The 27,962-nt window shown below is 36.1% G+C and overlaps 1 protein-coding gene across 2 annotated transcripts in view; it reads right to left on the bottom strand.

Moving 5' to 3' along the window:
- Positions 1 to 27,962, bottom strand: part of CAMKMT (calmodulin-lysine N-methyltransferase) — a 211,991-nt gene that overhangs the window by 35,458 nt on the left and 148,571 nt on the right. For both annotated transcript variants that reach the window (XM_040060640.1, XM_040060641.2), the window contains exons 4-6: positions 7,356 to 7,416; positions 4,245 to 4,299; positions 3,127 to 3,190 (exon numbers count right to left, since the gene is read on the bottom strand). In XM_040060640.1, the coding sequence (XP_039916574.1) occupies positions 3,127 to 3,190; positions 4,245 to 4,299; positions 7,356 to 7,416 (180 nt within the window). The remainder of the gene's footprint in view (positions 1 to 3,126; positions 3,191 to 4,244; positions 4,300 to 7,355; positions 7,417 to 27,962) is intronic.

Genomic DNA, 27,962 nt, shown 5'->3' with positions numbered 1-27,962 from the left:
CACTAAATTAACAATAAAGTTCTGAACAAGGCAGCAAAAGTAGTAACATCGGTCTTTATTTTATTGATTTTGCAATATAAATGATCTATTAAATCAATTCAAACCTGCACATGGTAAGCAAAAGGAGTTAGAGTGAAGTTTTTTAAATGGTCTCGCAACTCAAGTCATAATATCCTTTTGAAAACCTCCATAAACATTATACATAAGATCACTGATTAATATAAAATATAGCAATATATTTCACAATGGGAGGGTTAGAATGACAACAATTATTTGAAATGGATTTATTTATAAAATTTTTTTTATCTTCTAACATTTCAATAATGTATCCTAATATGGATACTGAAAACATACATAGTGAATACTTCACGTGGCACTGTGAAATGGAGACTAATAGGAAGCACGTCAAAAATTAAAAGAAAAATCAAATCCTCAAAAGCTTGAGATTTCACAAAGCAAAGCTGCTAGTTATGCTCACTGAATAGTGATAGCAACAACAAAAACAACAATAATTATGATGATGTTGATAATACAAAGGCAGATTCTCAGATGCAATGTACTATTGCCAGGTCGATTTTCAATTACATTTCACTGATGTATTCATTTGTTTCTTAATGTGCTCATCTTGCCCATTAAGAATAATTAGCAGGCTTGCTTGGTGATTTCCTGGCTTCTGACAGGGATTTTTTTTTCTTTTTTGTTGACAAGCACTTTTACTTTTTGGAAAGTAATTTTTGGATATTATAGTATGACTGGCATGTAATTTAAGCTTCCTAAGAAATTTAAAGGGGAGATGTAAACAGTAATTTTAAAACAAGATTATTTTAATCTATAATACCTATATAAAAAACATAATACTAGACATTAACTATTCCTGAAGAGCAGAATCTAGAAAAGAAAACAGTATTTTATCCCACATTACCTTAATTTGGTATGCTAAATAATTAAAAAATACCATCAGCAATAATAAGAACAAGCAAAAATACATAATTTGTACTCAGTGGCACTTGGGGTAAAAGCTACTTCCAATTACACCTAAAATTCTATCCCGATTGCACTGAGTCTGGTGGGGCTGAGACAGATCTAAATTTAGCCTGAACTTCTATTATAGCCAGTCGCTATAGAAAAAAGTGCAAAAGAAAATTACCATAAAACAGATCATAAAATTACAACTGAACTCCATAAACCATATAAAACGCAACAGAAATTTTATTATGTGCACTTTTAAGAATACATTTCACCTACACAGTAAAGTTCTTAGCCTGCTGCACTTTGGCACCCTGCTAATATTAAGCCCATTGTAAAATCCAACACAATAAAAGCACTTTGAATGCTGAGCATTCTGAGCACCAAATGTTAAAAAAGAAAAATAAATTCCTGTTAGAGCTTTCCACCAATCGCTTCCCTGAAAGGGATTCACTGAGTGAATACAGATGAAGACCTCATGTAAGACTTTCGGGAACAGAAGACGTTTCTAAAACATATTGTGAAAAACTAAGGTGTGATAATTAGATAACATTAACAGTATCTTCTTCAGAAATAAAAGCACATTTATTTGTTTAATTCCAGGTACTGAGTGAATATTTTAGCACTCACCAATTTTCCTTGTTATAAAAGACTTCTACATTTCAAAAAAGCTGAGGTATGTTTATGGAATCTGCTATGTAATACATTTGCTGAGTTGATGATTACTGAGCCCACCTGAAACTTTTTGTGGGTAAAATGACCCTTTGTTAAATACCTGCATTTCTATACAACATGAGTTTGTTTTGTTAGGCTAGTTTTGAAATGCTTCTTTTCTCCTACATTTTTTATCTTCATAATGACATGGAAGAAAGATTAGAAGGGGTGGTGCTGATTAAAATACACAGAATAATGAATACTTCCTCCTCAAGACACAAGTCTAACACACTAGAATTTAATAAAATAAGAATCCCTGAAACACAGGTGAGAACTTGCCTGTTCAAGAAAAAATAGACTTTTAGTAGGCTTACTTCAAGTTTTAACAGATATGATGTAGGATTGACCGTTTTTAACAGGAAATTGTTCAAGTGTTGTCAGCAGTCGCAATTATCTCACAGTTACCCCTGAGAAAGTCTTTTTTAAAGGTAATAGCTAATATTATTGCACTGAAATGTCTTCTGTTTTAACAGGCATCAGCAACTGCAATTTATTTAAGCCACAGATCAGTTAATATTTTTACTAAGTACTCACTACGTTAGCTCTCAAATATATATAAAACTCAAAAAGAAATAATCCTGATGCTGCAGTGGCCAAAACCTGAAAAATTAGCCTGCCTGAAAATGTAAATGGAAAGATTATCAAGGAACAAAAGCAAATAGATATCTTCCTTTTTCCCTCTCAGTTTCTAAGGGCTATTAGTATTCAGCATATATATCTGCTCTTGTTCCGTGCTGATATTTAATGTGGCCACAAATTATGCTCACTCATTCTCTTGCTTAACCCAAGTCCAGTCCAATTTTATGAACTATCTGTTCATATTAGAAGGGCATAAAAGCAATTTATTCTAATATCAGAAATACAATAAAATACTTTCCACAGACGACAGAGGAGTTTTGCAATCTTACGTCAAGAGAAATAATGATAAACTGGTAATTGATTAAGCAGACTAAATGGGCAATTTGTAGGCAGTTATAACTTAGCAGCAACAATGAAACATTTCAACATACACCGGAAAAGCTCTGAAAATATATGAATGCTGGGTGTGTTTTAAGGGGCTAGTATCTGAAAGGAGGAAAAAAAAAAATCTAGGTCTTACGCAAAACAGATACATGAAGGGGAGCTCATGATTTGATTCCCTGCTACACCTCCTGTAATGTGCAGCACACACACACACGAATCTTCCAGCACTCAAACACGAGACAAATATTTACTACTGTACATGCTCTATACCAACATGCACATTTTTAATTAACGGAGAAAATGTGGCATTTATAATGGGGGAAGCTGCTGCTCCGTTCAAGATATTCCACATCTGTTTTTTAATTACTGATGTGGGGACTTTTTCTTAATATGCCCCATGCTGTGTGTCTTTATATTGATTGTTACTCAGCCAGTAAAAAGGAACGAGCACAACAAACCAGTTTTCTATCTGAATAAGGATACTTTTGATGGCCTTTTCATTTCCATCAGTTAACAGAACTTCTTTGACATCTGCAGAAATAGCAACCTGAAAAAAAGAGCACAGCAAACAATGAGCAAATATGCTTGTCTGTGTGGAAGTGAAGACAGGAGTGACAAGCCTTCAGTATCATGCTTCCTCACCTATTTCTCTGTAACAATCTTCAATCTTTTTTCATTTTATGTCTGCATTATTTTAATCATTCAATCAAATCAGTCAATACTTTTATCATTCCATTTGCGGGAGCCTCTATCTTGCTATCATTCTGTTCCGTAATTGCATTGTGACAGCCGATGATGGTATTCTGAGAGGCTTTCATTTGCGGGCTTCTGTTTATCTAGTAGAGCCATCATACAAGGCTGTCACTCTGCCTTTCAGCTTGCTTCTGTCTGACTGCCTGATGCCCTTCATATAACTTTGCATTGCAGGCAGATGGCTTTGTAAGGGTAATTTTTTTGTGAGCTTTGACATGCTCGCACATTGGGCTGTAACCTCGACACATTGTATAAGAGCGACAGGTTTGTCAAATGCCAATCAGTGTAACAATATGCTTTTATTTGTAGAGACATAAAAACTTGTCTAATGCACTGCACTGCTACATAATATCTCCTGAATACATGACTCAGAACCCAGAGAATGGTGAACGACTCTCCTGAATGGCCAATCTAATTCAAAAGAATCTAATTACCGAGAGCTCTGGATCATGTTTGTTGGTGTAATAATGCAGGCAAAACATTAGCAGCTATATCATGGTGCTCCAACTGTGATTCGCCAGGCTATTCCTGTATCTTAGCAAATGGGACTATAATCTGAAAAAAAAAAAAAAAGCTTCGGCTATGGCAATGAAAGACAGACCGTACGTGGCCTGGAATGTCACAACAAAAGATATTGACTACACTGAGGTAAAATGTTTCTGCTCATCGAGGCAACCATAAAATCAATATGATACGAAAGCAAGTCAATCTAGAAGGTCTCTCAAGACTCTGCAGCTTGACCGCAGCTGAAGCTGTTGACAGTTCTCTGACCCAGCAGTTGGAGGCACTGGAACATTTTTCCTTTTGTTTCTTCCTCTGAATGGGATTGGAATTGAGAAAAGACCTACCATGAGCCCAGCCAAGCATGTCATGCCACCCCCTAGCTCACACACAGCAAGGTCCCTGAAAGAGAGAAAGGAAATGGTAGAACCCATACAAATTAGATGAAAATGGTCAGAGAGACATATATGTTACAAGAACAAATTGCCATCTGCAGTAAGAGCTGAGCTACCAGGAAGTTGTAGAGACATGACTAGGCTACCTCATGTCGTTTTGCGTTTTAAAAATAATTATGAAATAGAAAAGTCACAAAGCAGGCAAATCAGTGGGGGTTCCCTCATTAGTGTTCAGTGCAACATTACCACCGCTGAGCTGAAAAATCTGAGAAGGTTCCCTTTTTTCCCTTGTCAATGGCTCTGTCTTTTAGAACTAAACTAGCTAGAGTAGCGAAAGATAATTGTTAGGAAAGGATAACAATGTTAATCCACATTCATTCTTGCAAAAACAGCTAGAGAAGTAAATGGGGAAATTAATATTATTTATATATCTCTCCATACAGTTATGCCTAAAAGCCTTTTTATATTAAAAAGAGGGAAGTTTTAAAGCAAGCTGTATACCACAAAATAATTACACACGAAGAAATCCGATCCTTCAATTAGCACTTAAAACTGCAAGTGACCTACAAACAATGCTGTTATGAACAACGATGGGAACAGCAAACGGTTAAGCCTCAGAAAACTAAACGAAGTTAGTGTCAAGAGCCTAAACTGAGCCCGATCAAAGGGCTGAATACATGGTCTAAAAGGCTGCTTTTAACTTAGACCATACTGTGCTGTTATTAAGATGTGCATGTGAAATATAATTTGGCGCAGAGAGTGTGCCGGATGGGAGCTTGCAGGGGGAGCCATAAAGAATGTCCTCCAGAGCCATGGCCTGCCCCAGGAGGGGAGGAGGAAGGGATGCTGACCCTGCACCGAAACTGTGTGTGAAGCAGTGTCTGGGGCAAGGCAGAGCAGTTTAGGAACACGCTGCTTTATAGTAAAATCTGCGGCAACTGTTACAGCTGGCAGGAGCATTCCCACTGAGACGCTTCTCACAGGCAGAAAATGGAATTTTAGTTAAACTGGTTGGTTGAGTTTGGTTTGGGTTTTTTTTGTTGTTGTTGTTGTTTTGTTTGTTTGGATGTTTTTTTGTTTGTTTGTTGTTCTTGGTTTTTTTTTTTTTTTGGTTTTTTTTTGTTTTGTTTTGTTTTGTTTTGTTTGGTTGGTTTTTGGTGCACTTTTTCTTCTCCCCTGAAACATTAACATCTGAAAGTCTATTTTTATCTGAAAGGGTCACCTGCCTACTCACTCAACACTGATATTTAGGAAGAGCATCTCAGATGCCATATCAGTATCAGTATACAGATGCTGATATTTTGTTCACTGAGGCGAGTGGACTAGGCTGTATGACTGTATAATAATGCTCACTGTCTGGATAGGTTAGATTTATTTTTCTTAGACACCAAAAACTTTATTTGAAAAAAGTCTAGTTGTCCTATTCAATCAAATGAGACAAAGAAAAGACATGGTTTGGAGGAACAAGCTCTACATAAACCCACTAAGAATATAAAACAAACATGGGAAATTTGCAATTCGGATTTTTAAACAGAATGATTATAGGTTTTTCCTCAAAAAAGTTTTAGTTTTTCTAAACCAAGTGTATTAAATATTAAAACTATATACATATGGTTATATATAAGGCTTTCAAGGCACTTACTCCTTTATAAGAATCATACTTGCTGAAATAAACACAGAAAGTATCCAGTGTTAGGCTTTTAGTGCATTTTTAACCAAATTTGTATGTACGTAGTATATAAGCATACACATACACACATACACACATAAATATTTATGCATATGAAATTTATTTCGGTGCAAAGTTCCCTTACTATCGAGTTTTAAAAGTTGTATCTCTCTCTCAGGCAATACATAGTGACATTTATAAATGAGAATTAACACAAGAAACCCTAGTCTGAGAGTACTGTCAGAAGCGCGTAATCCTGAGAAATCAGGATGTGAAACTGCCGATTTATTCTGGAAGTTTGACTGGTCGTTGTCTCTGATTATCCAAACTAGGAAAATACCCTCTGAGTGAGCAGCACAGGAAGGTTTGCTGTGAGAAGGCCTGGAGAAGAAGCAGAGCATATGAGCATGGCAGACAGCAAAGTGCTACAGGGACATCGCTACAGCAGCAGAAGCACACAACCAACCCGAGAGGAAGGAGCAGCAGCTGCCAGATCAGCTGTACGAGCTGCCTCCCCTAATGGGCCACACTTTGTTCAGCTGGGGGATGGAGCAGGGATGAGGCTTTATGGACCAGGGCACACTTTGGTACCAGGTCTTTGATTACAGATAGGAGTCTAAGCAAATTGCTCATTTGGTGCAAGGGGCAGAGACTTAGAGTTTGGTCTTCCTGATTTTACCCAACACCATATTTACACAGACTGGGCTTTTGTATACTCCAAGCTGGTTTACTTGGTATTTGCTTTACACCCTCACACAGAACACAATTTATGCCTCCAAATACATAGTTGTAATAGCTTTTTTTGAACCCTATTCATCCTCCAGACAATGAAACTTCAAGGATTTCCAAGAGCAAATCTCAGTATACTCAGGGGGAAAGAAAGTGGGTACAGGATGGATTTTATATTTAGATGCTCCTATTGGAGCCTTGATAGCTGCCTTCTACAAGTTTTGAATAAAACTGAAGGATGTTTCAAAACTGTTTCAAAACACTTAAATACAGGTGCAAATTCCTCTTACTGTATGCAGTGATTTTTATGTATTTTATCAGATAATATTTTACTTGCTTTTGCAACAGATGTCAGTTTAAAGAATATCTTATTTTTCCTGACCTTCACAATCAGCACTGATCGACTGGAGCTTCACTTTTGTTTCCCAAAAATCAAAGTGAAATAAAATGCCTTGAGTGGAAATCAAAAGTCTTTGACATATAGCAGAAAGCTTGCTGTGCAATATTAGTACCCAAAGGCAGCTGAGAATTCTTTGTTAAGAGCAACATGCTTTCACCTTGAACATTTTAAATTTAATCTGAAGACTTAAATCATAGCAATCTTACCATGCAGATACAATAAAATGAAGAGATTGGAAAATATCTTTTTATGTTCAACTCTGTACCTGAATATTTCATTATGCTTCAGGCAGTAGTAAGCCAGCACTTCTTCAGATGGCCAGAGACCTATAAAATAAAGATATTCACTGTCTTAGAACAGATTTTTTTCTGGTCTGAAATAATATTTGAATGCATATTACCATTTGCAGACCTCTACCCACTGTTTTTATTTCCTGTATTTGCCATAATAACATGGAATTTAAAAAACAAAACAAAACAAAACAAAACAAAACAAAACAAAACAAAAAAAAAAAAAAAAAACCAAACCAAAACAAACCACACCTAGGATTTAAACATTGACATTGAGTATTTCATGGATTTTGTCATAAGTAATGATCAGAAATTTATAGATGCATGCACACACACTTAAACATACACATATATATCTACATATACACATGCAATACTCAAATTTATGTAAAATTTAATTCACTTGGGCATTCACATGAACTGTTTGTTCCAGGACAGATGCAAGGCCAACTTTGCCTCGTCACCTGTTTCCAAGAGGGGAGACAGGAGCCCTCTTGTTTTTCATTAGCTACATCATCATCACCATCCTACAGTCACTCCGTTTCTTTCCAGTTTCTTTTTATTTAGCTCCTTTTCTTTTAGTTTTTGTCAGGTCAGGCATCAGTCTGACTATAAGGGAGACTAACCAGCTGCACATGCTAAAGATAAATCCAGGACTAGGGAAATAAATGGGATTTGTAGTTGTGGCTCAAGAAGTTCAGAAGAAGTAGAAGAGGAAATACAAGGGGTAAGTTCTTCTTAACAGGCACTGAAGGATTTTTCTGGTTGTTGTGTGGTCAACTTTGCAGAGCTGCACCACAAAGCAGCACAGTTTCATCCTTTTATATAAGAAACCCCTCCTCTCTCATTTTATACTTGCTTCCCTGCCATTTTTATTTGAATTCCTCTCATTCTCATACAAATAGCCAGGAGCAATCACACTTTCTTCATCTAATCTGTATTATCCATGAATTTATTAGCTTCCATCATAAAATTGACACTGGTCATCATCAACATTGACAACTACTTGGAGGCTTACATGTAAATTTATTCCTTCAAAACCAGTCTCTCATGAAACTGGCTGTTTTGGCAGACCAGTTTCCCACCCGCCTGGAGTGTCCAACTGAAGTGCTGTGGCCCACGGAGAGGGCAGCACAGATCCCATGTGCCTTGCATGCTCTCCTGCAGGCACCAGATTTCATTGCTTGAGTGGGCCTGAGGGAAACTCAGGAAACTCATACTCAGGAACTCGAGTTATGTCTGCAAAGGGTCCCAGAGTTAAAGGAGAAAGAATCAAAGGCATATGCAGCTGAATTATGGTTGTATGTGTTTCTCATCTGTGGTTGCTTAGCAATGAAAAACCATGTTTACGTGTTTGTCCACAGGTAAAATCCAGTCTACTTTCCCCCTCCAACAATGCACGACATAAAAAATTGAGACACAAATTTTATGTTATGAACTACAGACATTTCAATGGTTCCAGCAAACTCATTTGACATATAGAGCATCATTTAGATATTTCTAGACAAGTAAGTTGAATTCCAGGCAGCTTACTATGTATGTGTATCCTTTAGACCATTTTTTACCAGTTTTTTGTTCTCAAGGCTAAAAACATCATACTTATAACAGAACCAGAAGTTTGGGAGAAAAACTGTGATCCTTTATATTACTTAAAGCCTGACTGAAACCATCATCAATATAATTTTTCTATCCATCCAGTAAGTATCCTGAACTACCCTCACTCCTAGTGATAAATAATGAAAAATTTAAAATATCTTGACTGTATGCAGGTCAAGCAAAAGCCAAGACAAGATTTCTCCAAAACTTTGCATATAACTTTTATATCACAAAGATATTTAAGGGGGAAAAAAAATAGACTGATGATACATATGTATGACAAAACTACTAATGCAATACTTGTATTTGTCCTGTTTGTGACAGTTCAGTCTGATCAGGTGTTTTTGAATGTGCTATTTTGCTTAGACTTACTAAGGATTAAAATAAAACATTCAGACAAGACTACCCATTCTTTAGTGAAACATACACTAAGAATTGTAGAGGGTTTTTCATCTCCCTTTGAGCATTTCAATGCTTTTGAGCATTGAAATACGCTAAAATGACAGATTTTGCAATAAATATAATAACTGTTTAAATATTTTAGAGTATAACATAAAGAATGTTTCAGTTTGCAGTGACTGGTGTATACTCAAGCAATAAAAGTTTTTTTTAATATTTACCGAAGACATGGCTAATTTAACACCACTTATAATACTTATATCTCACCTTACAAAAACCCTCACACCTACAAACATAAAGAACTGAAACCCTTCTATAGCAAACTTCTAGCCTGAGTGAATTTTAAAAATACTAGTCAATTGTAGCAAACATCCTTCAACATCTGAGTTTTCACTTCCCTCAAATGTCCCTCACTTTTCTGCAGTTATTATTGAGAGGGCACTTTGAATGGTATCGCTGAATCTTTTCTGAGGGGTCACCGTCCCTTCCTCTGCTACCATTACAATGTTGATACCAGCTGGAACTGCAGGTGTATCGATAGCTCTGTGCTGAGAGAAGGGTGAAGCGCGTTTGCAAAGACAATGCTCTTCTTTAGGCAGATGCCAGCAACGCGCACAGCTCTCCTTCCCGCTGCCTTCCCCCACATGGAAGAAAGGATCACCTCAGCAATGGTATAAGCACGTGGAAGCTAAAGAAGCAGGAGTCAGGAGGTCTTTCACGAACAAGTCTCAAGTGTGGAAGCACACTGTGCTCCCAGCTAAGCCAAGAAGCCAGAAGCCAGAATACCTGTGTTAATTTTAGTAAAAGGAAAAGCTTCTCGTGCCTGAACAGGTAGGTAAGCCTCTTTACCTTCAAAACAGGGATAAGCTTAAAGATCCATGTGGAGGAGTTTGCATTCTGTCTTCTTCCTCCTCACCCTGACCTACATTTGCCAACACAATGACCTACATTTTGAAGTTGCACGTATAAGAAAGATAGTTCTGCTTCTGTTAGAAAACATACAGCTGTAGTGCAGAAATGCAGAATTCCTATGAATTAACAACTACTACTACTACATTGTGAAAAGCATAATTTTTTTTTCCTGCAAACACATACATATGGATATGGATTAAGTTTCCTATGAACACACTTAAAATAATTCTTTCATATTTAAAATAAAATTATTCTCATTTTGATTTCTGAATTTGATTATAAATACACAACACTGGATGCTACTTATTTACATGTACAATAACTTACATGATAGTAAACTGTTTACAGACGGATAGGCAGAGGACTTTCAAAAGTATTTTCAAGGCTATAAATATTCTACGAGTCTTAGACAGAGGGGATGAAAAATCTCACAGTATGACGAACCAAGAGTTTCTTTTTGAAAAAGTAAACATTTTGTGATATTTACTGGAAGTTTTAAAACTCTTTATCACCCTGATAACTACACCTTGAAAACAGAGAATGATTGCCAGAAAGCACTGGATTTTCTGTTTAAACATATGAAAATATTAGGTTACACTGGTGTTCAAAGGAGACCCTCAAGAATGGGCATGTCTGAAGACATAAGACAGAGACAGAGCAGGATTCTCACTACAAATGCCATAAGAAAGATGATGTCTACTTCAAGAAAGATTTATCATAGTTATTACAGTAGAAGGAGTAGAAAAATATTATCATGAAATTGTACAATGGTGAATAGAGAAATGCTACATATGCATCACAGCCATACAAAATAAAAGCATTTCTACAGCACTTGTCACCATATCATAAAATGTCTCCACAGCAAGGGAGTTTACCTCACAAGGATTTGAAGATTCCATGAATTTCTACTGTCCCAAGTTTGCACGTTAGGAACCAAAATATGAGACAGAGTAACTTAACAAATTAAGTTACTTAGACACAGAATGAAAAAATGGGAAGGCCAAGAAAAATAACCCAAGTCATCCTTATACCGTGAGATACGATGTAACAAAAAAAAAGGTACCTGAGCTCTTCCTACAGAGGAACAATACTAAAAAAGTCTTGGAAAGAAACATAACTTAAGTTGCTTTTATCACATTCATGACGCTTGCTATTGGAAAGTGTCAGGTCTTTCTGCACTAGTCATGGCACAACATTTTCTTAAAGCAACCTTCAAGCCAGGTGGACTAAGCCATGTGTAGGCAGCCTTCTGAGGATGCTGTGTTTTAATGATCAGCTGGAGCACTAGTTCAAAGCTACACAAAGCCTATGCTTCTTCTGCAACAAATCTAAAAATGCTGACTACTCTGATACTACAGAAAACTGCCTACCAGAAATAAATTATCCAGTATTTAAAGAAAAAAAAATTGTTTCTCTCCTCCTCTTGCTTTTTACCACATATTTTAAAGAATGCTGTCAACCTTTGGATAACAAATACTGAGATCTGATGTGAAGTTCTCTTAAAGAACATCATGTCAGCAGAAAAGAATTTTGAGATGTGTATTTTTAAGAAAGACATCTGACTATTGGAGCTATTATGTCTCCACAGGTACAAAGAAATCACGGTAGCTACTGATTACTTTAAATGGGATAGTACAAGATTAGTGGAACTCTGCTCTACTGTCTGCCAGCACTACACACAGAAAACACAGGGGCAACTGGAGGTGACAGGTGAGCTGTCCCTGGGAGCTCTGAGTAGGATGTATAAAGCTGTCCTACAACTGCTTAACTCATGCTAGCAGATTAAGAAGTTACTTTCAAAGCTAAGCCAAATTGAAAGTATTTTCACATTTCTCTAGCACTTCTCACAGCCACATGTACAGACGTCTCATCTCAGAATTCAAATTTTGTCTTTTATTTGCACTGTTAAACCATGAGGTGTCTTCCTATTCATGTAAGTCTCAAGTAAATTTTGTACAAATCCTATCTTAACGCTCAAAAGCAAAGACAATTTAAATTTGTAAAGTCAGTAATTTTCCCCATATGAATATATTCAAAAAGATCTTTTTTCTAGTTTGTCCTGATTCTTAACTACATGAAATCACCTTATTTGCTTTAAGAGTCATCAAAGTGAGAGAAAAAAAAAGCATTTTTGGGCAAAGTAATGAATAACGTCTCAAAAGTCATACCAACAACTGCACTGAGCAATGATGAACTGTTTTCTTACCCTAAGTAAGGCACTCTTTATCCTTCCACACCAAGACACAGTTAATGGAGAGCAGAAAAATCTTTAGCACTACAACAGACGGTGGAGAGGTGTTAAATTAATGGCCTGTCCGGACAGGCAATATTATTCCCTATCACCTCTGCTAAAAGACTGTAGAGAAGATGGAAAATCCCCCAAACTAAGGTATTTACCAGAAAAAGCTATTATAGGAATAGGACATAAGGAATTCTAGGATTTTCAAATAAGGTTCTTCCATTCTTAGAGCACTGTAGCATTGCCACAACCCTAATTTTACAGTATCAAACTTTATTTTCTACTGACTAAGTGGCTGTATTCAAGTCACATGGGAAGGTAAGTTTGATAATTTTATCCTGGTTAGTTTTCCTGTGGATTACCACCACCATGAACAGCAAGAAGTACAGTACATCTGCTGAGGGTCCTGGAGAAGTAAGAGAGCAGATCAAAATCAAGGTTCAACAGCACAGTACTTAGGAGCGAATTTGAAAATTAAACTCTAACCAATATTATGAGCCCTTCTGTCAGTGGACTAGAAAACTTCACTTTCAAGTCAAAGTTAAAACATGAAATTATGAATAGCACAGTTAAGACTGGATACCAAGTGGATGCATAGGGTAGGTCTGCCAAATACACATTGTTAGTAACACATAACATGAGTGTTCTAATTTGAATAATCGCTTGAGTAAAGGTTACCTGCAAATAGTTGCACTGCTGTAATTAGTTGGCATAGAGAGCTCTCAAAAATATTTCTAGCTCTAAACTTTCTTCAGACTCCATACCTCAAGCCACTTTTCAGTATAATTTTAGCATTAAAAAATGTTGCTCAGTATAGTCAGGAAGTAAAGATTTTACTTTCATTCCCTTATTCACACAGCACACAAAATGTGAAACAGATGAAAGTATAACCAGTAATCCCTGCTACCTAAGATCTCACCTAAAGTGCACCCAATAAAAAAAACGTAAACACACATAATAAGGCCCTAATACCACGAATATTCATTTTTTTATGCATGCATAGAGATATGAAAATATTCCATAGAAAAGAACTTCCATAATAATCCAAAGACAAACCTGATCACTTTAGTAAAATGAAGAAATGGAGAAAATTGCCAAGCAAGGAAAAAACTCACTGAAGAAAATCCTTGTTGCTTCTCACTCTACTTTTAGTACACAAATTTTAAGCCTACACCTATCTACAGCAGAAGCAGATAAAAAAAGGGTCATCATTGCAAGTTAATTGCAGATGGCATGCCTCGAACTGTAAAATTATTTACTACAAAAATGAATTTGAGAGCAGATTTGCAAAAGGAGGACAGGTACCAAGTACTGTGTCCCTCTGGACATTTGACCACCTCAAATGCCAGCATCTTTAAGAGCTAACATATTCTGAAAGTCCAGCTCTTTAATCTGAGGCTTTCCATTTTGAAATTTACCCCAACAGTATTTACAAGTGAGTAATTTCAGCAATAAATGCACACAGTGTGAAAAAAGAAAATTATTTAATAGCCTTTACAGTAGCATCTTATATCTGTGCCTTACTGCACCTGGCTTTTGCAGATGGCAAACCACCCTTTAAGTCCAGTGAAGAGGAGTAATTTGAGGCAGGGAGAATGGCTAGCTTAACTTCTCCACAGCAGGAATGCTATAAGTGAGTGTGAAAAGGTACAAGAACACCAGAAAAAAATAGAAGAGAATATAAAGAGAAACATTTTTCCCTATGCACATATATTTTGTAGAAACTCTTGTCTCTCTTCCAATCTAAAACAGAATTCATGATATTCAGATCATTGAAAAATATGTATAAGCACTGTCTGAGATCTTCAGTCTAGGCAAAATGGCCTCAGCACTGTATCTCTCACTTTCACTCTCATTATTATTCATGACTAGGAGGGAAACATGATGGTCTGCAATCTGCAAATGTCTTTTAGAGCACAAACTTAAGAAGCTTGGAGGAACTGATGTGGAAATACAGTAACAAGTCAAAGCTGTAAACGTACGCATATCCCTTCCATAGCAGAAACTGGCCAACTGTACAAATCTGCTGGTACGATTGTCTTTAACATCTTTTTCAAATGAATGAATTTGTGAGGGGGTGGGGGAGTGGGGGGGTACCTAGTTTTCAAATAGTTATTAAAAATTAAACAACACTGGAACAAACCTTTTGTGATTATAGCCTTCATTCTCCTGCAAAAAACTGGATCTATAAATTTATGTACCATTGTAGATGTAAATTACAAAATTTTATATTCAACTATATTAAAACATCTATTCCAAAAATGATTACCAGTTGTGAAAAGCAGACAGGCTTATCACTTGCTGTCAGTTGTTCATGTCTAGTTAAGCAATAATGTGCTAAAACTGCTCTTTTGTTTTGTGTAAGAATTTTGGCAATAGAAGAAATGAACACTCGTTTAATAAAAACTCAGGCTGCTTTTTGCTTTGATGGAGGAAGCAGCTGCCTGTTTTCATTTGCTGCAGAGCAGCAAAACCCATCAATATAATAAGCAGCTTAGATGCATCCATCCACAGCATCTGTAAGGATATAGGGCTATTCGCTCAAAACCAATCCTTGGTTTAATTTTAACAAAGATGTGTCTGACATATTTGAAAATGCATTATAATAGGGTTTTGAAATACTAGCATTTTCTCTTTTATTTTTAAATACTTTTCACAGATTTTGAAAGGCAAGTATACATATTGGAGTGATAGAAATGCTAAAACAAATATTACTATAGCAAACAGCAGAACTAGCCTAAAAATGCAAAGAGGGAACATTAAGAGATACCTTCTGGTTCACAGACTCTCCTGTCCATTGAAAATGCAGAAAAATAGTGTTTCAATCTTTTGAATGAAGGGGTTTTTTCACCATAACCAAGAGCAGAGAAAGATACTAGAAATATGTATTACAGACAAAACCCCTGCAAAGATCATAGATCCATTATACAAAGATATTTCCCAGGATAAACTTTTCCTTCCCTGCCTTATGCTTTGTTAAAAGTAAATAGATTAATGCTCATTTCCAAAGATATCTATCAAATTATTTTATACTATTGCCTGTAAGTATTATAATTGTTATTAAATTCCAACAATGTTTGTCCCAAGTGACAACTTCTAATTGCAATGAAAAAGTTTTAATTAGAAGTAGAGTTCTAGGACATTCATGCATCATTATAAAAACAGGAAGAGAGAGATAAAAGACCATCTGAGATAGAAACCATAAAACTCTATTTTCACTCTAAAAATGTGATATGGTACATTTATATTATTAAAAATTCTTAAGACATTATTATTATTTTAGCGCTGTTCGGCTTTCTAAGACCTTTCTAAGCTGAGCTTTTAGATGATTTGCACATTAACTGAGAAGTCAGATAATTCTTAATCCTCCTTTTTTTCAGATCCAATAATGGATAAGGGAGCATCTTAGCATGATCAACTAGCAATCTGCCTAGCCTGAGTGGTAGTACACCTGAATTTAGGATTAGTCATCCAGTTTTCATAATATCTGATTTAAATGAGCACTCATTCTGAGAAGTGTAGAAAAAGAATATTCAACAATATTTGAACTGTACTATTTAAATATGTAACAATAAACCTGGAGTGCATACATATTTATTTGTTTCACAAACAAGAAACTAAATAGAGAAAGGAAGATTTTAAAGAACCATGCCCAGGCAAATAGTTGGATAGCTCAATTAAATAACTGCCTTTTTCCAATATTCACAATAGCTTAAAGATACAATCAACCATATCCCAGCTGTAGCCTTGTATCTCTACTTTGTCAATTCTAATATCATAGTTTCACTTTGTCTATAGATGAAGTGAGGAAACTAGTTTGGGGGTTTTGTGGCTTTGGTTTTGTTCTTCCCCCTGTGGGGTTTCGTGGTTGGTTTGCGTTCATTTGGTTGCTCATTTGGGGGTTTAGAAATATAGGTAGAGAAGGTAAAAACCTGTAGATTAACATGGGTTACTAATATTGCTTATCTTCCTCAATCTGATACAGAACACAGAAGTTTGTGCAACTGCCCTGTGCACCCTTATGTAATGCTCAAAATAAATAAAGTGGAATTTATTTGGGTGATTTTGGTTTTGTTCAGAAGTAGTGTCTAGAGCTTGGATTTCTTCTGTTTGGTTTATGATTTGTTGTTTCTTTTTTTCCCCATCAAACTAACTAAAAAAAGACAACACCTTTTCAGTTCCAGCAGCTTCTGACTCATATTTTTCTCCTTTATGAAACTCAACCGTTCTACAAAGTTAACCAAACTATTAGAAAAGTGTCTGTACAGCCAGGAGATATAAACTGGGTACAATTGGAAATAATAATTGTATGCATGGTTCAATTCCAAGGCTTTGGATAGCATTTGTCTAACAAAACAGTGTATCTTAGTATTCTGAATTTCACGTACTGGCAAACGGTGACCATGCATCCTTCATATTCTTAGACAAATTTGTTAGGTCCCTGTACTGAAGAGGCCTTGATTCTTTCTCCTGGGGTAATTTCAACTGGTGCTAAGTGTGCAATTTTCAAAAGTCTACACTACTGACAACCATCTTGCAGCAGGTGTCCAAAATCTCCCTACATCATTAACCATTTTTTCATCTCTCACATGGAAGATTTGTAATGAGTTCTCTAAGTGAGAATGCTGCACAAAGATAAACCAGACTTCTCATCTACTTATGGATCCACATTCCATATGAATTTAGACAATAAGAGTTAAAGGAATCAAAGGAAAATATTCAAATTTTTTTTCTGAAAGGCCAAATATTTCAGGATTGTCGAGGTTCTTCCAGGTGAGGTTGGACTTAGATTCACAGGGAAACACAAGAGAACTTACACTACCAGTGTTCAAAGCTGGTATTGCCTGAACGGGTTTCAAGAACCACAGCTGTTGGTCCAGCACTTTTCATGACCATGTGATACAATGGGCCAGATCTTCAGCTGGTATTATGCCTGTGTGTCCCAGGGAATGAACCAGCCTTGGATTTGAAATACGCATGGTCTTTCTGAGAAACAAAGGAGCCTTTATTATATTAATATTTGTTAATGCTTTGGATCATTTTGTAAAGTCAAATCCAAGGGTAACCTTGTCAGGAAATCAGTGTTTCAGTGGGTTATGGTAAAGGAGGATACTAAAGTGATAACAGTAGAATTTAGTCTTCAAAGTAGCCTGAAATACTTTCCCTGATTACTTTCATATTTCCATGTTACTGTAATAAACCATGACCTAAATGACCACATTTTTATTTTACAAGGCATAAAAATGCAGATAGGTGCTACAAGAATTCTGCTGAAAAACACTGTGAAGCTGTATAAAAACTTCTCTACGCTCTGAAGTGCTCTTGTGTCAAGAACAATTTGCTTTGACTAAGATATGTAGCTTTGGTACTTGGGCCATTTTTCAGTGTTGAGAGAATGTATTTCAGAACATCCACTAGTTTGAGTCTCAGAAACAAAGGAACAAAAGCAAAGCAAATCATTACACTCAATTAATTAAATGAAAGCATGAAAAAGCCTATAAGCTAACCTCATAACAATATGCTTATGTTTACTGTTGGTAGGTCAGGGAAGAGACTTGATCAAATTTTAATTAAGTGGGCACACATCCTCTGACTTCATGAATTGCTCAGTCATATGCCAGCACAGAAATTGGGCCCCACCTTTTGATGGTGCAATTTGAGTTGGCGACCTGTCCCTTGTGTCCTACATTACATTCCATGGTGACCACAGGCCCTTGGGTGACCCTAGGATTCTCCTTAGGGAGTAGAAAGCTCTTACAAAATGCAATCTAGGCGATTTTATTTTTTTGAGGCAGTTTTTTACTAATGGCAAAGACAACACACCAAATCATCAATTTCTATAACATTTCTTGCACCTTGAAACACTATGTTAAATCTCAAGCCAAACTTCCATATTAGCAGGCAGACTCTTCAACACCTAGTTTATGTTTTCACTTAATGAGTTTTGAGCTCAGACTTCACAAATAGAGAGGTAGGTGTATAATCTTCTGAAATTCAAACTTTTCCCCTAAGGTTTAACTAGGTTGTGTCACACTGTTTTCATACAGCTCTTCACCAATAGAGCAATAATGCAGCAATAATGAGGAAAACCGTTTTTTTTTTAAAGGAGTTGTATAACACCATTATAATAATTAGTAGTTAAAAACGAATTTTAGCACTTTCTTGTTGCTCTCTTTTACTGTTAAGAGTTTGAGTATATATACGTATTGAGTACAATATAAGAGCAATTTCCTGCTACTTCTGGGAAGGGAGGGGGTGGAGGAAGAAGGGATCATGAAATATATGCAATTTTCACATATAAAAAACTGTTGAAAATGTAATTCTCTATGTGCTCTTTTCTAAAAATATGTTTTATATTCCTGGATTGTCTTTTGCTATCAGGAACAGGATTGAAATCTCCACTTTAGTATTTATCTGAGGCTCTGATAGCTCAGTTGTCTGCCTCCAAATGCCAAGATAGGGGGAATCTCATCAACTGGAGACCAGCTGCATGATGGGCAGTTAATAGATATATCAAACCTTAGGATATATGCTAAGCTGAGGAGATGATTGGTTGGTTGATATACTGATTGATTAGCATAGGGAGAATGGGTTTCTTCTTGACAACCTAAGATTATGCTTCAGCTAAGCTCAAATTGCTTACACCTCTTCTATTGGTTTTAAAATTACAGTCCTGTCATCTAAAATCTCTCTTCAATGAAATTTTTACCATATATAAAAATTAAAGGGAAAAAGAAAGTAGGTGCAATGGATAAGAGTAAATGGAGTAGATATATTTCACACTACTGCTGTTGGTACCACTAGAAAAAGTTGATAAGTAAATCCACTTGAAATATGTTACACATTCTGTACACTACTAGAGAGCACTTTACAATAATTTAGGGGGGGAAGTTCAAAATACTAACAAGGACGCAGTGCTGATATTATTGCTTTAAAAAAACTACAGTAGTTATTAAGCAAGGTAATTATAGAGTTGTGATACTACTGATACATTTTTATACTCTTTATAGGCATTACCTAGGTTTCACAGAAATGTGTTTAAACTGTTATACATATGAGAGAAATATCATATAATTGCCACAGAATGCATCACTTCAAAGAGAAAGGTTTATATTCTGCAAGGTAGAGAAGCAACACATACACTTCTGAATTTTCCCTTGAGAAGTCAAGAATTTGCTTTCCCAAGAAAGCAGATATAATTAAATTTTGCTTACAAAATATTTTAGACTGTGTCATCAGTAGGGCATGGACACCTAGAGAAAACAAAAGTGATTTTCAAAAATCACTATAATATATGTTGCCATAACAAATGCATTTCTTACGCATATCATCCACTTAATTCCCAGCATTACATGCACCAGGCTTTGTCAGTTGAGAACCATACAAATGTTATTAAATATAACATTAAAAAAATAAACAAACTTTTTATTATCTTTAATACTTGATACTTTCAAACACTTCTCTACCTGGGCACACAAGTATTAAGTAGTCACCTAGCAAAAAGAAACTGTTTTATTGAGAATGCTGAAATCTGCATTAATAAATAAGACTGTGTTTCTCAGAATTTTTTTTCCCTTTCGTATCTGCTATGAGTGGTAGGGGATCAGCTGCAACTCAAATCCCCAGCTGAACAACCCAAATACAACTGAGTGAGCAGACTTAAAACAAGGCCATTTATTGGTGCCTGTTATGCAAACAAAGCATCCAAGTCTTAGAAACAGATGTCAACTGAAGCATATGCTTACTGTAAACTGGAATTTGATTCTTTTTATAAAAATAGACTTAAATGGGCCTTCAGAGACTAGGCTGCCTCTTGTTGTATACCATTCCCTAACTTGATTCAGCCTTAAGCTTTTTAAAAGATGAATAGACTGATATCCAAGGGCAAAAAAAAAAACAGTAAAAAAAAATTAAATGGGAAATAAATGATAACATGTTGGAGCAGTTCCCAGAAGCAATTTTACAGATTTTCTCTAAAAACATAAGACAGGAAGTTCAAAGCACAGCACAGGTCACCTATGGCATGTTGAGTTATCATTTTTATACCACTTAGGGTGAAAAAGGGACTTTATGTTCAAGTGGCAAGTTTAGTACTCTGCTTTTCCTTCTTCCTTTTTTTTTTTTCACCTCTTCTCACATCTTGATGCCTTTTAAATGTCACTTATTTTACATGAGGCAGTTGGTGGAGACATGAGTCAACAGCAATCAGAACCATTATCCCCTGCAGCGAGCCCTGGTCCTAATGCATTATGACACCTTAGCTGGCCAGCCACCGATTTACCTTTCTGCTTCTTAGGGAATTAAGTGGCATCATGTGAAAATGGTTGTGATATGAACAGCATGGGCATAACCGGTATTAAATTTACCTCTCAGCCTAAGTGAATTTTCCTCACATGTGACTAATCAAAATGAAAGCTGTGGACATGGGCAGATCTGGCCAGCACTTCTCCACCCCTGGGATTGGGGCTATTTTGTTTTATCTCTTTGTACAAGCTGGCAGAAGTTTAAAGTGAAGAGGATAATCCAGTGCTGGTGTCTTTATGAAATAACATCCTTACATGAAGAGGCTTTTAACTGTCTGTCGCTGTCCTCTCAAAAAAAAAAAAGAGCGTGACAATCTCATTTTGCCGAGCACCCTCCCATGAAAGGAGAAAATAATAGCCATAACAGCTATGGCTAGTACTGACCTTACATGATCCATTATCCACTAAACACTTTAAAAGTCAGTTTTACATACACTGTGGGGGAAATTAGAGAACTATCACAATCATTTTCACTTTAGTGAATTTGTCTTCTGTTTGAAGTCAGTGACTTGATATCCTCGTACATAACTCTCCATGTCGCTCCAAGAAAGAGGAAGTCTTGCTGTAAAAATCGATCTTGCGCAAAAGGGTGGGAAACACACCATACTTTTCCTATTCTGATTAATAAAGATACTGACAGCAGCAAAACTCAATTTGGCATGAACTTTCTTCAGAGTAAATGTGAAATAATACAAAAATCATTATATAATTTAGAAGTGTTCAACATCAGTAGAAAAATATTTTTATCAATCATTTCAGCTGAGATAAGTAGGTGCCAAAGAAAGTGCTGGCAGAGCAATTATTATCCTATGCAGTCAGAAAGATATTTATTCACAGACTACAGCATCTTGCATTTTACTACAAACCAGCTGTAAATGTTACTGATAATAACAGCCGTGCTAGATTTTCCCAAAGTACTGTAGTCTCTTTCTCACAACTCAATTGAACAGGACAAAAACACCTGGAGCATGAAGTCCTCTCCTACTTGCAAGACTGCTCAGCCTTCTGTGACTGTGAGAACGAATTTCTAATGCATGAATTTTAGGCAGTTACTGTTTGCTCTAAGTTAAAGTCAGTACCAACTACAGCTTAAATTAGACGTATTTAGTAAAATTTTATTCAGATAAATAATGATTAAAAGTTATGAATCAATGGTTCAAATGTTAAGATTAATCCAGTCTATCTGACATTACTAAAAGATGTTCCGCTTGCAATAATCTATTACTGTATATAATGCATGTTTGATTGGAATAGAATTAATTTGAAAAAATGAAAAATTAAGCAGCAGAAGCCTATCAAGATTAAATTATGGCATTTACAAAATCAAGGCACACATTTCTTATGAAAAGAGAAACATGAGAATACACAGCTTTACATCAAAGTATATATCTCAGATATAATACTTATTTTTTAAGAACCTAAAAAAGACCAAAAAGCATCAAATATTCTTTACACTCATTTTTAGAAATTATTGAAGGTAAAGATTAGGAAGAGGGTTCAGATTTTTAATTGTTACAAACACAATAAAAAAACTAATCATGCATGGAGCTTGCCTGTGTAACCTCCATTTTATCAATGAGGCCACATAATTAAGGTCAAGTTAATGCAGAGGTTGAAATTTAGGGAACATGTCAATTAAGATAAACAGGAAAATTACCTCTTCCTAAAAGGATTAGCCTCAAGTGGAAAGGTTGGTTCAGAAAATTACAACCCATTTGGTAAGGAAGACAGATCCACTCTAAAGTTAAATCTGAAGTGCACAGGTCAGAAGATTCTACCCAAAAGAGTTGCTAAACCAAGTTTGAATAGAATCGTCCTTATTTTATTATTTTCCCTAAAAAGAAAATAATGATTCACACAGCAAAAAGGATCGCAAGAGGTATGACATATGTCTTACCTTTTCTTTTTTCCCTTCAGTTTCAGACTTAATTGGACAATGAAGTCAAAACACTTACAGAAAAGCAGAAGGTTTCCTGTTTTCAGTAACATTATACATGAATGTTACTGTGAAAACATTTGGACCAAACGGATATTTGAAAATATTCAATCGAGATTACCGTGTTTGGCACCCTAAACAACAAGAATTATTATTCCAGAACTTGAAAACTCTGAATGAAAGTAACAAGACATAAGCAAAATATTCTCCATTGTCTAGATGGTTTTGTAATTTCCCATTTAGCTGTGCCCATTTCAATCTCTCAGAAACCATTTAAAATTTTTTTAACCCCCCCCAGTAATTGTATTCATCTTTCAATTTCTTGGTTTTGCATACAAAGAAGCTAAGAAAATTTTGAATAGAGCACAGGAGCCTTTAGTAAGACGAAAAAGCTGATAACTGTTTGAGACATGTAGACTTCCAGTGACACTCTTCTGATATCCTCCACCAGAAACTCTGTGCCTAACTGCACTCTTTTTCCCTGCTTTCCAAACAAGAATAATGCAGCAAACAAAACAAAGGTGGCAGCTTTGACAGAGTCAAGGCTGCGCTGACTCGAGTAAAATGGTTAGCAATGAAAACGTTTCACTGGGATAATGGTTTTTCGAATGCTTTCTACTTTTCACCTAGAAGCACATTTGGGAAGCTGGGATTTTGAAAACAATACTACTACTACTACTAAAATAATTAATTAAATAAATAAATAAATTTAAACCCCACCATGTATGCCTGCATTTCTCTTCCATCCCAGAATCCTTATACGCAGCAATGGTTTGCACAATTATTACTAGCTTCTCTTTCAACAACTATACCTCCAAATTAACTTCCAAAGCATCTAGCGGAATTGAAACCTCCTCGGGGGCAGTCATTGCTCCGACAGGCCTGTCAGTACCAAAATGCCCAGGACCAGCCTGACATGACCAATGCAATCACTGCTCACCTTCTGTCCTCTCCGGCTTCGCTTTCCACAAGAATGGCTCCAAAGCGTTACAGCCCTGACCGTGGCACTGCCGGGTCTGTTCACTTCACCTCTGAGTCACAGCACCTGAATGAGCATTGCATGTCTATTTACAGATTTGCCATCTGACTTAAGTTCCAGAATGTTTTTACACTATTCTTTTTCTAACAATGTTCTGAGATGTGCATTCTGGGAACCCATGCCAATTACAAATGTGTTCTTCTTACTTAATAACAATTCCAATGGTTCAGCTTGGGTTTTCTTTTTTTTTTTTCTTCTTCATTAAATAAATACTGTAGAATAAACTATCTTTTCCACTGAATTGATCTCTTTACTATAGGAATTTCAAACAATCATATCCAGAAGAACATTACTGTAGCCTCTACATAAAATGCTGCAATACTTTCATTCAAAACAAGACTAAAGCAAGTATTTAGTCACAGCAAACCAGCAATATCACACTGCAGTATCAGATTTTTTTTTTTTTCAAAAAATTCAGCTATCACTGTTGAAACTAACCAATCTAATAAAATGCTACTACTGGCCCCAAATTTTGGGAACGTATGGGAACATTAATATTGCTGCAATGCTGCTTCTTAGGGAAACAAAACCTTACTTCAGAAAAGAAAGATTAAATATGAAACAAACTTATCTATGTATCTATTGCCAAACTGACAGAACAGGAAAATAGGAAAAGTATACAAATGTGGCTTAAAGGCATCATTCCAATTATCCCCTAGGTTTTGTTGTACACCTTAGTTTCATTAGGCAGAATAAAGAGGAGAAATATTACAGCAACCAAGCAGATGGTCTGTAGAAATAGATTACACACTTTAGAAATAAGAGAGAAGCAACACATTCAACCCTTCTGTTTGGACAGAAGAACCATCTTAGCTTGTCTGACCTATTAGCTAGTAAACGAGAGCATACTGCCAAGTGCTATCATGCTGTTCCTTTAAAAAGCAAACAACCTCAGTTTATATGGTAGGTACTGCATCATTTTAAGAGAATTGCAGGTAATGTCTCCTGCATTAGACAGATGGTCATATCATGAAACCACATACAAGGCACCACGACTAAAGCTGACATTTGTTATCTTGTTAATCTGCACAAACCACAAAACAAAGCAAACTGATGCTGAGTGATTTCCTAGTATCTAACAGTTCATATATATGCATGTATATATAATAAACACTTACAACTCAAACATGTATTAAGGTTTAATGTTGGTTTTGACATGTTTTGTTTTATTTTGTTTTCATAACCTAGTATTAATTTTGTATCTATAATTTTGCAGTGTGAAAATTCCAGCTGTAATCTCAACTTGATTTAACCTTTGCATAACTTTACTGACTTCTAAGGAGTCAGTGATAAAGCAGAAAACAGACAATTTAGATTCAAGAATAGTATGTATCTTCTCTAGCCATAAATAAATATCACAGAGTAGAGTAGCACTCTATCAAGACCAGGTTTTACTGTACAATTTCCAAAACACCTGGGTTTTCTTCTGTCCTTGCTTCAGTACAGCTAGCGTTACAATTGCAGTAGCATGCTTGCATCCCCCATTCATGCTTATGAAACAAGGGGAGATGTAGCTCCTCTCCTTGACTGTCCCCAATAAAAATGTATCACACCCCAAAACTGTGTATCAGAAGATCTGTATGGTAAACATTCCCCCCACCACGGCACCCATGGAACTGGAAGAAATAATAAAAGAAGCGGACTTCTGTATCTTGCTTATTTCTGCTACACATCAGAGAGACTATTTGTTAAAAAAATTATAGTTACTTAGTAATTAACTCTAGATTTTTTAGGCAATTAAAAATTATTTAATCTTTAAAGAGAAAAAAAAAAAAAAAACAAACCAAAAACCTGTTTCCAGCAACCAGGCCTTTTCAAAATGAGTTGTCTCTACATATATTCTCATGGAGAGCTGCTCCAGGCTAGAGGCGGTTTCCCGCTCCCACCTCTACAGACAGCATATTCAAGCCCCACAAAACCTCCTGCTCAGTTGAAGGATATGTAAGATAGCACATTTCCTATCTGCTAGGCTGCTCTCAGACACAGAACTGCAACCAAACCCGGCAGACCAGGAACGACTTCAAATTGTACCTGGAGAGTTGCCGGTGAGCAATCAGCACCTCCTCCTTGCGTGGCAGTGCAGAGGTGCACATTCCCCGTCAAGCTGACCCCAGGCAGTACTGCACACATGGTGACAGATGCCAGCAGACAGGTCTGAAAACCTTCCAAATGAACAATTCTAGGTCTGCCGCACTAAATGCAGTAGAGTTTCTGGATACCATGCTGGATGGTTTAACATTTAGAAAAAAATACAGTGCATGCGTCCAGGGTGCAGATGTCCATAAGTGAACATCCGCTCTGCTGCTGCACAAGCTGACTAGCAGAGATCTACTTTGAATTCTGATTCCTCACCTCCTCAGAGAGCACTGGATTTGGTACAGATGATGAGGAGCACAGCCCAGAAAAGCCCCACTGTGCATCTCAGTGGTTCAGCATGATTTCGGCCGTGTCCCTTGAATTAAAGTGGGGCGAGAGAAGAGGAAAGGGAGAGCAAAGGGGAAGGTTTTAGAGGAGAAACTAAATGGAATGGATATGGGTGCTTATAGGTCATGCCTTCAGTATCAACTGATCACTCACAAAGGTGGTCCTGGCTGACTCAAAATGCAGAAAAGAAGAGAAAAGAAGAATACAGTGACACAAGAAGGAGAATAGATTGCAATTCCTGATTATATCTTCAAAGCTGATGTATTAGGAGTGTGAGAGATTGAAACACATGGAAATGCTAGTATTGCTCCCTGGATACTTGACAACAGTCTGTTTCTAAAGTCCTGGCAATGTGTATGGCTAGTACTAGAGCCTAGGAAAAAATTCCCTCTGTGTATTGCATAGTTTGTAAGTCTTTCAGATAGGTGGGTTTGAAATAGCTCCTCATTCCTTTCAGAAACTCTAGCACAGCCCTTTCCTTTAGCACTCTAAATAACACAAATTTCTTGTATTTTTGGCATATCTGTGGATTGGAAAGTTGTATCTGCTGCGCAGAGAAGGCCAGCTTTCCCATGAGCTGACCCCTTGGATATCTAAAAATACTCTAAGTTAAATTTTTCAATCATCACTATCAGAAAATTCAAGAGAAACTAAATAAAAGTTGGATTTGAATATTCAGTTCTCAAGAGTTATCACGTACAAATGTAAAATTTAGAGTTTTGCAAATATTTTTAAAATTACAAGCAAAATATTTTCAAGTGTGTAACATAATTTGGATTATTATGCGGAAGCATAATCAATTAAACTGGACGGCTGCCATAGAAGGTTTGACTAGCTAATTGTGTATGAATACAGTAATTAAGAGAAAACATTTTGCTAATATCTTCTCAAAGGCCACTATCATTTCAGCAGTCACTCAGGGACTTGAGAAGAACAATTTTAAAGATTACAAGAAACATTCATTATTAACTTTATATAGATCTGCCTAAGAATTTACAAATTTGGACTGTTATTTAGAGAACACTGTTGCATTGCTTGCAAATATTTGACTTTACAATGGTTGACCTCATCTATGTACTGTCTTTTAAAGTAGAAACTCTAAGTCTTATTGTTAAGTGACAAGAACATTTCATCTATTAAAATGGAACCTCATAGTTCACACTAAAATAAAGAGGATTTGTCAAGCGTAAGCATTCTTGGGATTCCTTTTGGTCCTTTCCATTGCAAAGTGAATGATCTCACTGATACTCAAATTATATTTCTTCAAAGAACTTCAGTGTGCAGTCAATTAGATTCTAAGATAGGAAATATCTTCTAAAATATGCATGAGCAAAACTGAATTTTAATAAATGATTGTGCATATAAGTTCCTTAGGCTTTACTTTACATATGTCATTATTATCGTGAAAGAAAATTCTCAGTGCAAGTAACAATAGAAAAGCAGCTGTTTGTATTCTAGTTTGATGGTCAAATTAATGTTTGCTGTAATGAAGAAAGCCTGGCTGTAAACTTAAATCTATATACAAATCTGAGTTTTCCCCAAGTTCAAAAAAAGCTAGACCCAGAATATTTATTTCCCCACGCTAAAATCATGAAGTATCATTACTCAACCTGAACACGTGTTATAACATCGTTATTTTCTACCCTTCATACAGCTATATACATTAAGCAGACTTCTAACTTCTTAATACATCATTTTTGCCTTGCTTTTACTGATACCATTCATAAAGATAAG

The sequence above is a fragment of the Hirundo rustica genome, chromosome 3, assembly GCF_015227805.2.
Source record: "Hirundo rustica isolate bHirRus1 chromosome 3, bHirRus1.pri.v3, whole genome shotgun sequence".
Taxonomy (NCBI): domain Eukaryota; kingdom Metazoa; phylum Chordata; class Aves; order Passeriformes; family Hirundinidae; genus Hirundo; species Hirundo rustica.
Note: the sequence above shows the minus strand (reverse complement) of the source record. Positions and strands in the feature narration are given on the sequence as shown.